The 13,981-nt window shown below is 41.5% G+C and overlaps 1 protein-coding gene across 1 annotated transcript in view; it reads left to right on the top strand.

Moving 5' to 3' along the window:
* Window positions 1–13,508, top strand: part of SS18L1 (synovial sarcoma translocation gene on chromosome 18-like 1) — a 15,543-nt gene extending 2,035 nt beyond the window's left edge. The window contains exons 2-11 of the mRNA XM_008942814.1: window positions 1,768–1,844; window positions 3,131–3,215; window positions 4,047–4,191; window positions 7,790–7,987; window positions 9,014–9,178; window positions 10,090–10,191; window positions 10,578–10,670; window positions 11,991–12,110; window positions 13,162–13,286; window positions 13,482–13,508. Of these exons, the coding sequence (XP_008941062.1) occupies window positions 1,768–1,844; window positions 3,131–3,215; window positions 4,047–4,191; window positions 7,790–7,987; window positions 9,014–9,178; window positions 10,090–10,191; window positions 10,578–10,670; window positions 11,991–12,110; window positions 13,162–13,286; window positions 13,482–13,508 (1,137 nt within the window). The remainder of the gene's footprint in view (window positions 1–1,767; window positions 1,845–3,130; window positions 3,216–4,046; window positions 4,192–7,789; window positions 7,988–9,013; window positions 9,179–10,089; window positions 10,192–10,577; window positions 10,671–11,990; window positions 12,111–13,161; window positions 13,287–13,481) is intronic.
* The last annotated feature ends 473 nt before the right edge of the window (window positions 13,509–13,981 follow it).

Here is a 13,981-nt window from a genome sequence, read left to right as displayed (position 1 = left end):
GGAAAGAGCTATTCCCAATTCCTTTTGCAGTAAGCAAAATGTTCTTTAGCTCATTGTAGCAGCATAGCCCTTTCCCGATGAAGAGATGTGTAATCCTGCTTGGACTCTCGCTGTTGGTCACGTATCTTAATGGAATGGGAAAATGTTGTCAGTGGTATCTGCTGTGGAAACTGAAAAGGATGGGCTTATATTCCTTGCTAATCTGTATACAGAATTTTCACCTCTATCTGTGTAAATTCTGTGCAAATTCTGTGCAACGAGTACAGAGCATGAAACAAAGAGCTGCGCCGTGAACCAGGCGGGGGGATCTTCTCTCAAAATGCTCTGTTGCACCCGGGTTGCCATGTGAGCATAGGCATGCAGGCAGGAGGAACACGGATCCTTGCCTGACACCGTTCTGACGGCCCTGGGCAGCCCTGTGGAGAGCAGCCAGCTGACCTACCACGTGCCCACCGCAGTGCCCGGGCCCCTCGTGCCCCACGGGGCATCGCTGCGGTCCCACCCGTCACAGCGTCCAGCAGGCAGCAGAGCACCTTGCAAATTACAATCAAGAAGCAGGACAAACTGAGCTGTCCGAGGGAGTGACTAGCTCAGAAAATCCCTTTTGCTCATCTTCTTGTAATCTATTTCCTATAATCCTTTGCGTCTGAATGGGTCAGGAATTTGTTCTGATTGGAACACATACCTACAAAGATTGTTTCACAGTCAGCTTGTATGAAAACGTTCTTCTCCCCTCAAGAGTTCTATCCTGATGACACAGTGGTTCCAAGGCCCAATCTTGCAAGCACTTAGCAGCAGCACTACCTGCAAACTGCATTAGGTAGCAAGGTTTTGCCAGAGGCAAATCTAAATTTGTAAATACTGTTATTTTGCCATTCATTCCCCTGCAGAAGGCTTGCCGCATTCACAGGAAAGCTGGGAGAAAGAGACAAGCCATTGTGTTTGAAACTTTAAAACAAATCAAAGGCTATTTTAAACTTTTGATTGTATTACAAGATCATTGTAATAAATAATAAAGGTCAGTGGTTGTTTGATCCAGCAGCTCTGATATGGGAACAAGTAAATTCACTAGAATTTACTGAATAATGCTAAGCTAGCAGCCACAGATACACATAAATTAATTGGTATATAAGCACCCTGTGTTTTCCTTTTAAGTCCTCCCTCTATTAGAACTGAACTACCCCAAAGGACGTAGTGGGATGTAATTCTCTTAAATGTGGTTTCAGTAGACCCAGTAAAGCAGACTTTATACTTCAGGTTCAGCAGTCTGCACTCACTAGTCCTGTGCCAGAAAACTAGCAGGTTTAAATTGTTGGAAACTGTGTTTCACATTTGAAAGTAGGCTTGTGAGTAAAATCTGAAGTTTTGCAAGGGGTGGGCTGATATTTTGGAATCGGGCAGAAGTATTTCATAGTGAAAGCGTTTTCCTTCCTCGGCATAAAAATGTATCTGCCATTTAAGGAGGAAAAAAGGTAAGTCCATTAATTCTTCTGTGTTGGGTATTTCAGCTAACTCCCAGTTACCAGATAGTACCAGATAACCCAGGATACTCCCTTAAAGATAACTGTTCATATGGGAATGATTTGAAGAGGACAGTCTTGTGGCTCAATAAAGTCACGTGTAGGTACTTTGTAATATCCCAAGGTGACAAAACTGCACAAAACACCACCCACTGCCAAGAAGGGTCAATGTGGAGTATCACAAACCCACAGGACTTTTAACACGATTCTTGTAGTAACAAGTTTTGATCGTATTTCTTTTATGCAGATGCTAGATGAAAATCACCACCTAATACAATGTATTATGGATTACCAGAGCAAGGGGAAAACTGCAGAATGTACTCAGTGAGTATTGCGAGTTTTGGGGTGTGTTAGAAATTTTTGGTGTACTTCTCAAGAACGGTGCTGTGAGCAGTTGTGTCCACTGATCTCTGAGTAAATACTTGGACTATTGTTTTTAGATTCACTTGTATTAAGACCTGTATGTTCTTCTTGGAACACAGGGGTTTTTTTTCCCAAAGTATTTGAGTATTTACAATATTTCTAACAGATTATTTATTACAATAATTAGAAATAATGATGGTTAAAAGACCACTTGTTCTATGCAGATTCATTAAAGACTGGTGGAATCAGGTACGAAGTTAATAACACATTCTCATCAGAAAGTAATTAGGTTAAGGATCGGCCATGTGGTTATCCACATTAAACCAATATGCATGTAGACATACCAGTTTGTGTCACTGCTTACCATTCCTGACCTTGAAAGCAAAATGCTTTTATAAACTTCAGGGGGTAAATCTCAGTCAGGAAGAACAGCCAGTCTGCCCCACAAAAGGCCAAGTTATGGGGCCAAACCCAGAAAGCTGCACTTTAAAAAAAACTGGCTACAAATTATGCTTTTGCTAAAGAAGTCTTGTCACCGTTCTGGCTTCGTTTTTGCCACTTTTCCCACTTTCCAGCCATCTTCCCCTTATCTGAAAAAAACTCAGGCTAAAAAAGCATCTTTCACTTGTCTTTTTGGACACCCTCTGTTTCCAGAAGTTTGACTGTTCACTTTGCTCAGTGGCACAGCCGTTGGTTAGCTTTTGAATGCCCTCCTGTCCTTCGTTATGAGCTTTTCCAGTTCATCAAGAACTGTGAAGAAGCATAAATGATTCTGGTGGTGCTGACTTGAGTAAACACTCCAGTTAGAGCACTCTTGAAAAAAAATCTCATTCTTCTCAGCTTGCTGGCAGGGCAGATAGGTTTCGTTTTTTGGAGTTGTGGAATTTCATCACTAAAAGGACCCTTGTTAAACAGAGCAAGAAAAAGTGGCTAATTGCTTGAGCAGCTGCCTGGGTGTCTGTACTCAGAGAGGTCCCAGCTTCACAGTTCACTCCACGTGCTTTCCAAGGATTTTACCTCTCCCCTCGGGTTTACTCATTTGTAAAAGAGGTGTTGAACACAGTGATCCCTGATGAACACTGTGACAGCACAGATATAGGTCATCACTATTGCTCTTTATTATGACAGATGAAAAGTGGGTTAATGTAATTTAGCTAATCGTTTGTAAATAGCAATTAAAAAAAAAAGGCTCAGATTTTTCTGTATTGTTAACCCTTTCCAAATAAGTTTTACTCCTTATTCTGTAGATACCAACAAATCTTGCACAGAAACCTGGTTTACTTGGCAACAATAGCAGATTCTAACCAGAATATGCAGTCCTTGCTTCCTGCTGTAAGTACCAGTGCTATCACCAGATCCATTTACTATGCCAGAGGGAAATGTTCTTTGATTCTGTTACTGATCACTGTCAATAAGCCATTTTTTAGTGTTTTTCCAGCTAAATGATTTGAAGTGGCCAAGCAGACGACTAAACAAATCAAAAGTTACTTTTACTGTGTTTAAAATACATTCTTTGGGACATTAGTGTTAACCTCTGTCTCTGTAGCTCAGGTTCTACATACTATAAATGGTGCAGTGGCACAGTTCTAACCGCCTCCATCTGTCCCAGATTCATTACTCTTTACCTATTCTTACTGTATTCTTCACTCAGGAAAAAAAGCTGGTTTATGTCAAATATCTAATTCAGATTTGGGCGTTGATTTGTCTTTAAACATTGTTTTATTCACACTAAATGGATTGATTTTGTAGGTATCACACGTAACACAAAATGCAGCGTAGCTTTATGCTTGGCAAGGGCAATTTGTCAACACCCTTCTGCTTGGTCTGTGCTAAAGCATCTCCCCTCAGCAGTTCTGTTCTGGCCAGCACAAGATGAAATTGATGTGAGTGCAGAAGAGTGGGGACAGAAGCCAGACTATTAGAAGCACAAGTGTAAGATCTTCACTGTGCTGCCTGCCAGCTCCTCTGTTCCACACTGAATATCATTCACCCAGTAGAAGAATGAAGAAAGGTTTACCCAAGCAAGCCCCAAAAGTGAAGGAAGCACAGATTTAGATTTAGCTGAGGCAGATTTCAGTCACAGTCAGGCTAATTTGGGGGGGTTATTCTTTTCCTAATGAAAAACCTAACCAAAAATTTTCTTTTCCTCCTTGTTGTTTGCAGCCACCAACGCAAAACATGAACTTGGGCCCGGGAGGAATGACTCAGAGTGCATCCAGCCAATCTCTCCACTCCCAGAGCAATCTCAGCGATGCCATTGGGACAGGCCTCCCTCCTTCCTCCCTCATGCAGAGCCAGATTAGCAATGGTGAGCTTCCGTCCCCTTTGTGCTGCTTTGCTGTTGCTTGGCAACAAAATCATTAATGCAGAATATACTTACGGAGCTGGAAAAGACCTCTCCTAACTCACCTTTCAGGCATATGGGGAATTCAGGCACATGCTGAAATCATCACAAAATGGCTACAGTCAGGAATAACGTTGGCTTCTGCATGGACTCCACTCTGTTAGCATTTCTATCAGGGAAATTAAAAGCATTGAGTATCTAAATGTGTAATGAAAATCACCCAGTAAAGATGCATCCAAGTTTTTAGTAAGAAAAAATTACCAATTGTGGTATTTTTCTTTTGAAAGCAGTGGGGCTGGCCAGGGTAAAATAGAATTCCTTGCATGACTAACCACACAACCCAGCCTTTAGATGCAAACACCTTCCAGGATTCAAGCCTTTCTCAAAATAATTTGCTGTTGCATCACTCTTTGTCTTTTGCAGAAGCTTGCAGGGATTGTACTACATAGCCAAAGAGTTTACACAGACATTACCTGTGAAGGAGATAATATGCTTTGGCTGGTTTTGTTCATGCAACTAAAAGAAACTAATTGAAAGACAGATTTATTTTTTTTTATTATTCTGTGTATTTTATAGTGTGAGTAATCTGTTTGTTTATTTTGTAATTCATACTTATTTCATCAGATCTTGTTTCCTAGGGTCTTTTCCAGAGTGACAGAGAGAAAAAAGTGTTTCTATAAATAAAAATCTCTGATTGTAAAGTCCCAGCCCTTGGCAGGGGACTCAGGAGCAGATCCAAGCCATGAAATTACTTCTGACTTTTAAAAAATCTATTTGTGGTCAAGCTGATAGTACTTTTTAAACTAATGGATGAGGTACCTACTTGAAACAGTTATAGCTTGTAAAGTGAACTTACTAAATATATCTGAGCCTTCTTTTGGAAAAAGTTCTTACCTTAGTTCTTAAGTATTCTAATAAGCCAGTCAAAACGTTGTTTTGTGTTCCTAAGAATTTACATTTTCAGTGTTATTGTTGTTGCTTTTTCTTATTAGCCCCCCACCCTCCAGTACTTGAGAGTAATCTTGAAGACTCGAGTCATCCACAGAACAGGAGCAGTTTACCTCCTGTTGCCCCATCCCAGTACCAAAGCCCAGCCTGAGCTGTGGGGGTCTCAGTGTAGTTCACTCTCTGCTCAGTCACTGAGACTCTGTCACCTGGTATTTTATCATGAAAGTATCAGCCCACTGGAAACCAGACTGGAGACAGAGTGATGGAACGAGGGGTAATGGCTTCACACTGGAAGAGGGGAGATGTAGATTAGAAATGGGGAAGGAGTTCTTCACCGTGAGGGTGGTGAGACACTGGCACAGGTTACCCCGTACTGTGGATGCTCCATCACTCGATGTGTTCACGCCAGGCTGGATGGGGCTTTGAGCAGCCTGGGGGGTGCCCCTGCCTGTGGCAGGGGGTTTGGAACTAGATGATCTTTAAGGTCCCTTCCAACCCAAAGCACTCTAAGACTCTATGCAGAGCTTGCCTGCAGACAAACCCATTAGATTCAATAAACCAAGCAGTGAAACTCAGCTGCCTCTGGACAGAATTGAGCCCAACTGAGAATTTTAACTGTTCAGAAATCATGAATGAGGCCTGACAAAGAAAAACCCAAATGCCTTAGTATGAAAGAGGCTCAATGCTTGGTGTTTATTGTATTGTTTTAATCTGTTTTTCTAAACACTTTTGGCCATGCTTTCATATTTCCCTTACAGTCACAAATAAGCAAAACCTCTTGTTTTTTGTTTTAAAGAAAGCCATGATTCTCTCAGTTTTCCCATGAGGACAGGGCAAGGTTTACCAGCACTTGCTTCACTCCACCTCTCACTCAAAGGTGCCAGCTCCATTCAAACACATTGTGCTCTTGTGTTGCACAAGTAGAAGCATCAGCTTTATGAGGCACAAAGACTGGAGCAAAGCCCAGGGCTGGGTCTCTGTAGCAGAGTATTGACCTGGCTCCACTGACTTCAGCAGAGCTGGTGCTCTCTGTCTCCTGTTGAAAATGCTGCTTGCATCTCTCCATCAGAGGGAAACAGAATGATCTACAGCAATTTTTTTTTTTTTTTTTTTTTCATTTTGATGTCTATAAATACCATTAAGGGTAATTAATGAGGTTTGTACTAAGAGAATTAGACACATTTTTTCAGAGGCTGTAGATACACTTAATAACTGTGAATTAAAATACAGTTATTTAAATATTACAGCATAATTCTGTCTCTTCTGGGGATTCTGCTTGTCTTCCATTCCACCTAAATTAATTTAGACTGACAACAACACAGCTGAATTTAGACAACACTACACACTATCACTGCTCAGGGCTGGAACACCAGGTTGGGGTTGTTCAGCCTGGAGGAGAGAAGGCTCTGGGGACACCTTACTGTGGCCTTCTAGTATCTGAAGGAGGCCAACAAGAAAGCTGGGGAAGGACTTTTTACAAGGGCTTGGAGTGATAGCATGAGGGATAATAGCTTCAAACTGGAAGAGGGGAGATTTAGACTGCACATAAGGAAGAAATTCTTCACTATGGGGATGGTGAGACATTGGAACAGGTTGCCCAGGGAAGTTGTGGATGCTCCACACTGGATGTGTTCAAGGCCAGGCTGGATGGGGTTTTGAGCAACCTGATCTAGTGGGAGGTGTCCCTGCCCATGGCAGGGGGGTTGGAACTAGATGATCTTTAAGGTCCCAACCCAACCCAATCTATGATCCTATGATCCCAATTTAGGTAGTCACCATACGCAATGAAAACAACTTTCCAAAACTCATTCATAAAAGTATTTACAGCAACAACCAACAACAAATAAGCATGAGATTCTCCCCAACTTTGGTTACCCAACAGCAATAGGTTTTCAAAAGAAGCATGCTGCCAGGATGATACTCTCAAAGCTGGGATGTAGTTGGAGCAGTCTGATGATTACATAGGGTGGTGTTGGAAAGGGAGTACCTGACCAACAGGGTCTTATTCTGGGGACTTGGAAAATTTATCTTCCAAAAGTCTGAAGTATTTTCAGTCAGATATCAGGAAAAGGAGAGACAGGCTCTTCCTCTGAGGAAAGGGTCCCCAGGTACTTCCCAAACCCCAGCTAAGAAGGTCAGGTGGTTGTAGAGGATCCAAATGGATGCAGCAATGTGCACGGTGTTCCTCAGCCACTGCTGTGCCTTCCCATTGTCACCCTCTGTGAAGGGACAGTGGGAAGGAAAGCACAGATTTCAGGGGCTGGGATGGTTCCAGAGCCCGTGTGTTTCCTGAAGTACCTGAAATCACTGGCGTTTGTTAATGCTGCTGCCTGCAAGGAACTGGTTGTTGAGCATTGCTGCTGGTTTTGTTCTCCTGTCTGCAGCTCTGTACAGCCTGGACTGGGCTGCCAGGAAGAGGAGGATCACTCTAGCTGGGCACTGGGCAGTCTTAATTTGCTTGGCGATAAGAGGGAGTTTTAATAATGAGGAATTTTGGTTTGTTCTGTTTTGCCTGATCAGAAGGGATTTTAGAAAGGCTGTGAGGGCTTCAGTGCTCACTCTACGTTGCCAATAATAGCACAGATTTTCTTGTTGCTCTCTTTAATTTTTCTAGGTCCCAATCATGTGTCTATGCAGCAGTCAGGCCAGAATACGATGCCCACGACCTCTCTGAGTATGACTGTCAGCAGTCATGGAACTGGGCCTGGTTACAGCCATACAGTGCCTGCATCCCAGAATGTGCCAATGCAAGGCCAGGGGTCAATAGGCAATTATGTCTCTCGAACAAACATCAACATGCAGTCTAATCCAGGTAAACTCCTTCTTCCTCCTTCTGGGCCAACTTGACTTTTCAGTGACCTCAGAAGTTTACCACACATGAGTTTGTTCTGTAAATATTTTCTGTAGACAGTGACAAACATACAAGAGGAAAAGACAGCTTTAAGATATCTCTGGTTTTCAAGGTGTCAGGCACCAGCGTGAGTCAGAACGGTTTCAGACTTGCTTCAGCTTCCCCTGACTTGCTGTGGTTAGCAATGAGCTGGGGAAAGGAGGGCTGGCTGCAAGAGCAGCAGCACTGTCTGATAGCCCCTGGCACCAAATCCCACAACTGTGGGAGGGAGCTGAGAAGCACCTTTATCCTAACTGTAAGAACCTGCCAATGAGTATTACAGGTTTACTGTTTGCACATTTTTGTTATTTTATTGATGCTTCACACTGCTTGCAGGGCACAGAGAGATGAGCAGACAACTCAGAATTAATCTCTTAATTTGTAAAAATGTTTGTCACTGAGTATTGAATGGGATGTCCAGTCCTTAAGAATTCTATCCAACAATACGAAATTTAGGGATCGAATAAATCCTAAAATAAATATATCAAATAAAATAAAAATATAAAAAAAAGGTCAGCTTATTTAACAGGTCTAATCATCATGTGTATAATAAGGTGGAAGTAGAAGGAAGAGTTGTTTAGCTAAGAAATGCAGCAATGAATTGGTCAGGGGGTAGGAAAGGAACAAGCATCAGTTCTTATTCCTTTCTTTAACCCTACTGTAATAACGACTACATTCTTTTAAATAAACTAACAATAATCAAGGCTAGATGTCTTTTTAAACATCTGATTGAAGCAAATGGCAATAACTGACCATGTACTGACATCCTTTCTGGATTACAGTGCGGAGGAGTTAAATACGTGTAGTAGGAAAACATCTCCCCCTGTGGAAAATCGGCAGAATTATCAGGGTGCATGTTAGTGGAAGGTTTTTAACTCGCTTCCAAAGAGACTAGGGAGAGACCTGACAGATCCTTTTAGGAAACGGGGGTTTCCATGTGCCTTGCAGTCTCCATGATGCACCAGCAAGCGGCAACGTCGCATTACAACTCGGCACAGGGCGGGAGCCAGCACTACCAGGGGCAGTCCTCCATTGCCATGATGAGTCAGAGCAACCAAGGCAACAGCATGATGGGGCAGCGACCCATGGGCCCTTACAGAGCTTCCCAGCAAGGTAAAACCTACTGTTAGATTGCCGATGCCATTATTGATACGTTGGTGATACTCAGCCCGTCCTGTGGGGCAGGCAAGTCAACATTTCCAAGTCCTGTTTATGAACAGGGAATCCCTTTTTGGGAACACAAGAAATCTCACACAGTGGAGGTATCAGGTGAAATTCAATCTATTTTCAAGATTTATCTATTTAATTATTTCAGGTGTTTAGCAAAAATAAGTCTGTCTAAAAGGGATCGTGTATCTCTAAAGAAAAGATGAACGATTTGATACACAGCTCACTCAAGCCACTGGGAATCTTTTCAATTCTTTCAAATAGTATTGGATCAGCCGTAACATGGCACAGTTAACAAGGAACACATTTCTGCAAAGAAGATGTAGTTTGCCAGCAATTAGTACGAAAAATTAGGCCAAGGAGAGGAAAACACCGGAGGATAACTACCATGCTCTAAGACCTCTCTGGAAAAAGTTCTAAGAGGTAATAAAGCTGCTAGACTGATTCTAACATAAACTGAATTTTGCTAAGAAACAAATTAGTACATTAATTAAAAAAGATTTAATTCTGACTGTGTTCTCGAGCATGGAATACATTCCTGTGCTTTCTGATAACTCAGATTAGTAGATGAAACATAGCCAAGACTTTTGGTATTGCCACAGAAGTGAGGGGGTTTAGGACATGTTATTGGCTGTAGCATAATTTCAACCAGCTTTTTCTGAGAATACAAATTTATTTCCTTTTTCTAGTGAGCAAAACATCTTTGAAACCGCTCTCATCATACGTAGCTTGTTTACTTATCCAGATGTAAACACCGTTTTCTTAAAAAAAAAAAGGAAAAATAAAAGAGATAAGGAAGAAGCCATCCCTTAGGAGCCCAGGGGCTCAGCTTGCTCTCCTTTGTCTTTGCCTTGCAGGTTCCTCGCAGCAGTACATGGGTCAGGAGGAGTATTACAGTGAACAGTACAGCCATGGACAGGGCTCATCAGAACCCATGAATCAGCAGTACTACCCAGATGGTAATTCCTCCAAGCTGTACTCACTGGGGCACTGAGACAGTCCAGAGCAGCATCACTGCCACCTCCAAGGACATGGCAAACCTCCTGGGATTCATTTCCTATTGAAATGCTAGGAAATTCTAATCCCAGGGCATGGATGGGTGCATCAGTGCATCCTGCCATCCCAACTGCCTCAAAAAGGGCACAAAGCCAAGTCTGGATTAGTGAATGCAGGAAATTTATCCCTAATGTGCCTTTCCTTGCTAGAGATTTGACCTCCTACCTAAGGGGTCTGTATTTCCTCTTAGCCTCATCTTTGTGGATAAGCAGCTTCACAATATATCGTTCAGCAATATATCTCTAGTTATATTAATGAGGTATCTGATACATCTTTGTGACCCTTGCAGGACATGGTGATTATGCCTATCAGCAGTCATCCTATACTGAGCAGAGCTATGACAGGTCCTTTGATGACTCTACACAACACTATTATGAAGGAGGTAGGAAAACATGTTGGCAATCTTTGTAAACCAAAGCTCTAGTCCCCTAAAACACTAATGGCATGCTTATGAAAATGTAAACTATGACTTGAAATTTCTGCATCACTAACTGCTACTTAGCTATTACTTATGGAGTGCCCAGGAAATAGAATTTTTCTGTGGATAGCATGTTTTATATGAGATGGTATCAGGCTGTGTAGACAGGATCATGCCAGTGACTGTGCTGTGAGGCTGTGAGGGATCACTTACAACTTGTGTGTAGCCTCATAGTTGTCAGAAGAATGACCCTCAGTTGTACCTGATCGAGGTGGAATTCTAGCTATGGATATTGTACTTTTTTTCAGCAAGAAAAAAGACTTCCAGAGTACCAGTGTCCTCTGCTCCCACAAAACCGTTTAACAAACATTTTATAGAATGCAAGTGAAAATGGCCATATTAAAGTAAAAAGTTATGCTGACAAAGGTGAACTAATGTGCTGCAGTTAGAAATGGGGTTCAGAGCTGGAAAATTTGGCAGTCGTAAATGGAAATTTCTTAAAGTAAGAAAGCCTACTGGTAAATTCCAGGAAACAATATTCTTTCATCTTCCTTAATTCATTTTACAAATTGGGAAAAAAAAACCCAACAGGTTGAATGAAACCAATCTTTGAAAATCATCAATACTAAGAGCTTGCAGTTCTACCACTAAAAAACTCTCAACAGTAGTAAATTAATAAATTCAGTGATTTTATTAAGATACCAGAACTCTGAATTAACTTCAATAATATTAACTTAATTATGGTACAGCATGGTGACATTTAGGGAAAGTAAATTTTGTCTGTATAGTCTCAATTCATTTTGTTGTTTCAGGGTGCTGCAAATGGAATTTGCATTATAGGTATTTCAAAAAATACCAGTACCAACTAGATGAGTGGTCTTTCTAGGTTAAAGGGATAAACGTCATTATCTAGAAGAAAATACAGTAGGAATGCTTCTGGAGAAACTGGCTTTTTACCTTGGCACCCTTATCTTTGTGACTCTGTTTTTTTTCCTTCTGAAACACTTCTAGGGGAAAAAAAAAGATCCTTTGGGTAACAGGTTGCTCATTTGTTTGTTTAGTAATGTATATTAAAAAAAAACCTCTCTCCTGTTCAACAGAACAAAAAAACAAAACACTGAAGAAATAAAAATCCCAATTGGTAAAACGCAATTGTCTGAATTTCTGAAAAGAGTACTTGTCTGAGTTCCAGACCAAGGCTCCTTTGTTTTCCTTGTGATCCGCAGGTACAGTGAAATACCTGCCTCAGCTATAACCAAACTCTTTCAATTTCTCCCTCTTCAGGAAATTCTCAGTACAGCCAGCAGCAAGCAGGATACCAACAGGGAGCTGCTCAACAGCAAACGTATTCCCAGCAGCAATACCCAAACCAACAAAGCTACCCAGGACAACAGCAAGGATACGGTAAGAAAACTGTCACTGACTGCTCAAGGGTTTGCAATACTTCACCCCAAAGCCTCCATTCCTAAGCTAAAATATGCTGTAAATTATTTCCTTCATGAACCTTGGACATCCACTTACTGAAACTAGCGAAAAAGCATAGCATGAAAAGGGATTCTGGGCCATAGCATACATATTTCAGGTTATTTAGTACAAAAACAGGCTGGAGAGATTTGAATAATCTAAATCCTAGCTTCCAGGCAAGGGATTTCTGGTTGATCTCCCAAATGTGATGGTACTTGACCTTGAACTGGCAATGTTAACTAAATTTGATAAAATGATGTTGATATAAACAGCAAATGCATTGTGGAAAACTAAGGTCTCATGAAATAGAACCTATGTGCCTAAAAAGTGACTTCAATTATTAACATCTGACTCTGCAGTACTAGTAGGTAGTTTGGGCTACTCAAAGCAGACATAGTCTGAAAATTAACCCCCAAATTCAGTTTCTCATGTTAAAATTTGGCCTCCTCTTTTTAAGCATTCTCCTTCATAAAAATCTACCAATAACTGCTAAAAAGTGCACGTAGCACTCTACACACAGAATATACAGCCCAAGATAAAAGGAAATCAATATCCCCATGCAGTCGTGTGCCTGATTTACTTGTTTCTTAAAAGTATCTGTATGCAAGAGATGGTGTAGGTTGTGTCTGCTGAGCAGTGTTCATGGTGGCACAGATGGATTAACTAGGAAGTGAAATGTGCAGCTGTTACTAAAGTAAAGGGCTTGCACCTAGGTAATAATTGGGCTGTGCCAATACAGAGTTCAGAAAGGCAAATGGCTTAAAGTGTTATCAAATTTTTCCAAGCAAAGTTTAAAACCTGGAGTTTACACTGCCCCAACTAGATCATTATTAACACTTTCTAGTGTGAAGCTGGAGGGAGGTCTGAGCAAAATTTACTCAGTTTACACTTGCAGAGCTTACTGTGTTACCATCATGGTTTACGTTATGTTAGCCCTAAGAACCCCCCTGAGCAAATCAAGCCATGGTAACAGATTTCACTGTCTCCTCAGGTCCTGCACAAGCCTCTTCACAGTATTCCAGCTACCAACAGGGGCAGGGGCAGCAATATGGAAGTTACAGAGCTTCTCAGACAGGCCCATCTGCTCAGCAACAGAGGCCTTACGGCTACGAGCAGGTAAATGCTCCATATCTCTGCTATGAAAAAGCAACTTTACCTGTTAGCTCCACAGACAAATCTATCTGCTCAGTGCAGGCACGTTGATGATACTTCAGTGAGTCTCTCAAAATTCACAGACCAAAAGGAATGGTCTGTTGTAAACCTCTGATGCATTCTTCTCCAACATTTTTATTTCTCTTTCTTTTCTTACAGGGACAATATGGAAATTACCAGCAATAAAAGAATATGATCCTGTGTCAGATTCATTTCAATAGTATCTCCATTTTGAACTGGATGTACAGGCAGTTTTGATTAATTGTAATATGTTGGTTACCCCTTAGCACAAAGCAGCGTCTGTATGTGAACAGTGTTCATTTCATGCTGGATATGAAGCAGTGCACTACTGGTAACAAGACAATGCTTTAATGGTTTGATATTTGGTGCTGTGTATAGTACTGTATGTTGATACAACGCAGAATTTTTTCATTTACCCCCTCCCTTGCCCCATTCTTGATGTTTCTAAATAGCTTTAGGATCATTTGATCACAGTTGTGCCCCGCTCTGGAAAGCAGCCAGGTGATTTGGCAGCCTGGCTCAACACAAAGTCCTGTCTCAGTCCAGGGAGGTATCCTGTGGTAGGTTATTGATCTTCTTTTAGCAGAATGCATTGAAGATCATCTGCCAGCCTCTGAAATCCAAGACTCTTAACTTCG

The sequence above is a fragment of the Merops nubicus genome, unplaced genomic scaffold (assembly GCF_000691845.1).
Source record: "Merops nubicus isolate BGI_N331 unplaced genomic scaffold, ASM69184v1 scaffold44736, whole genome shotgun sequence".
NCBI classification, from domain to species: Eukaryota; Metazoa; Chordata; class Aves; order Coraciiformes; family Meropidae; genus Merops; species Merops nubicus.
The sequence above is the reverse complement of the archived record's forward strand: the minus strand, read 5'-3'. Positions and strand labels throughout refer to the sequence as shown.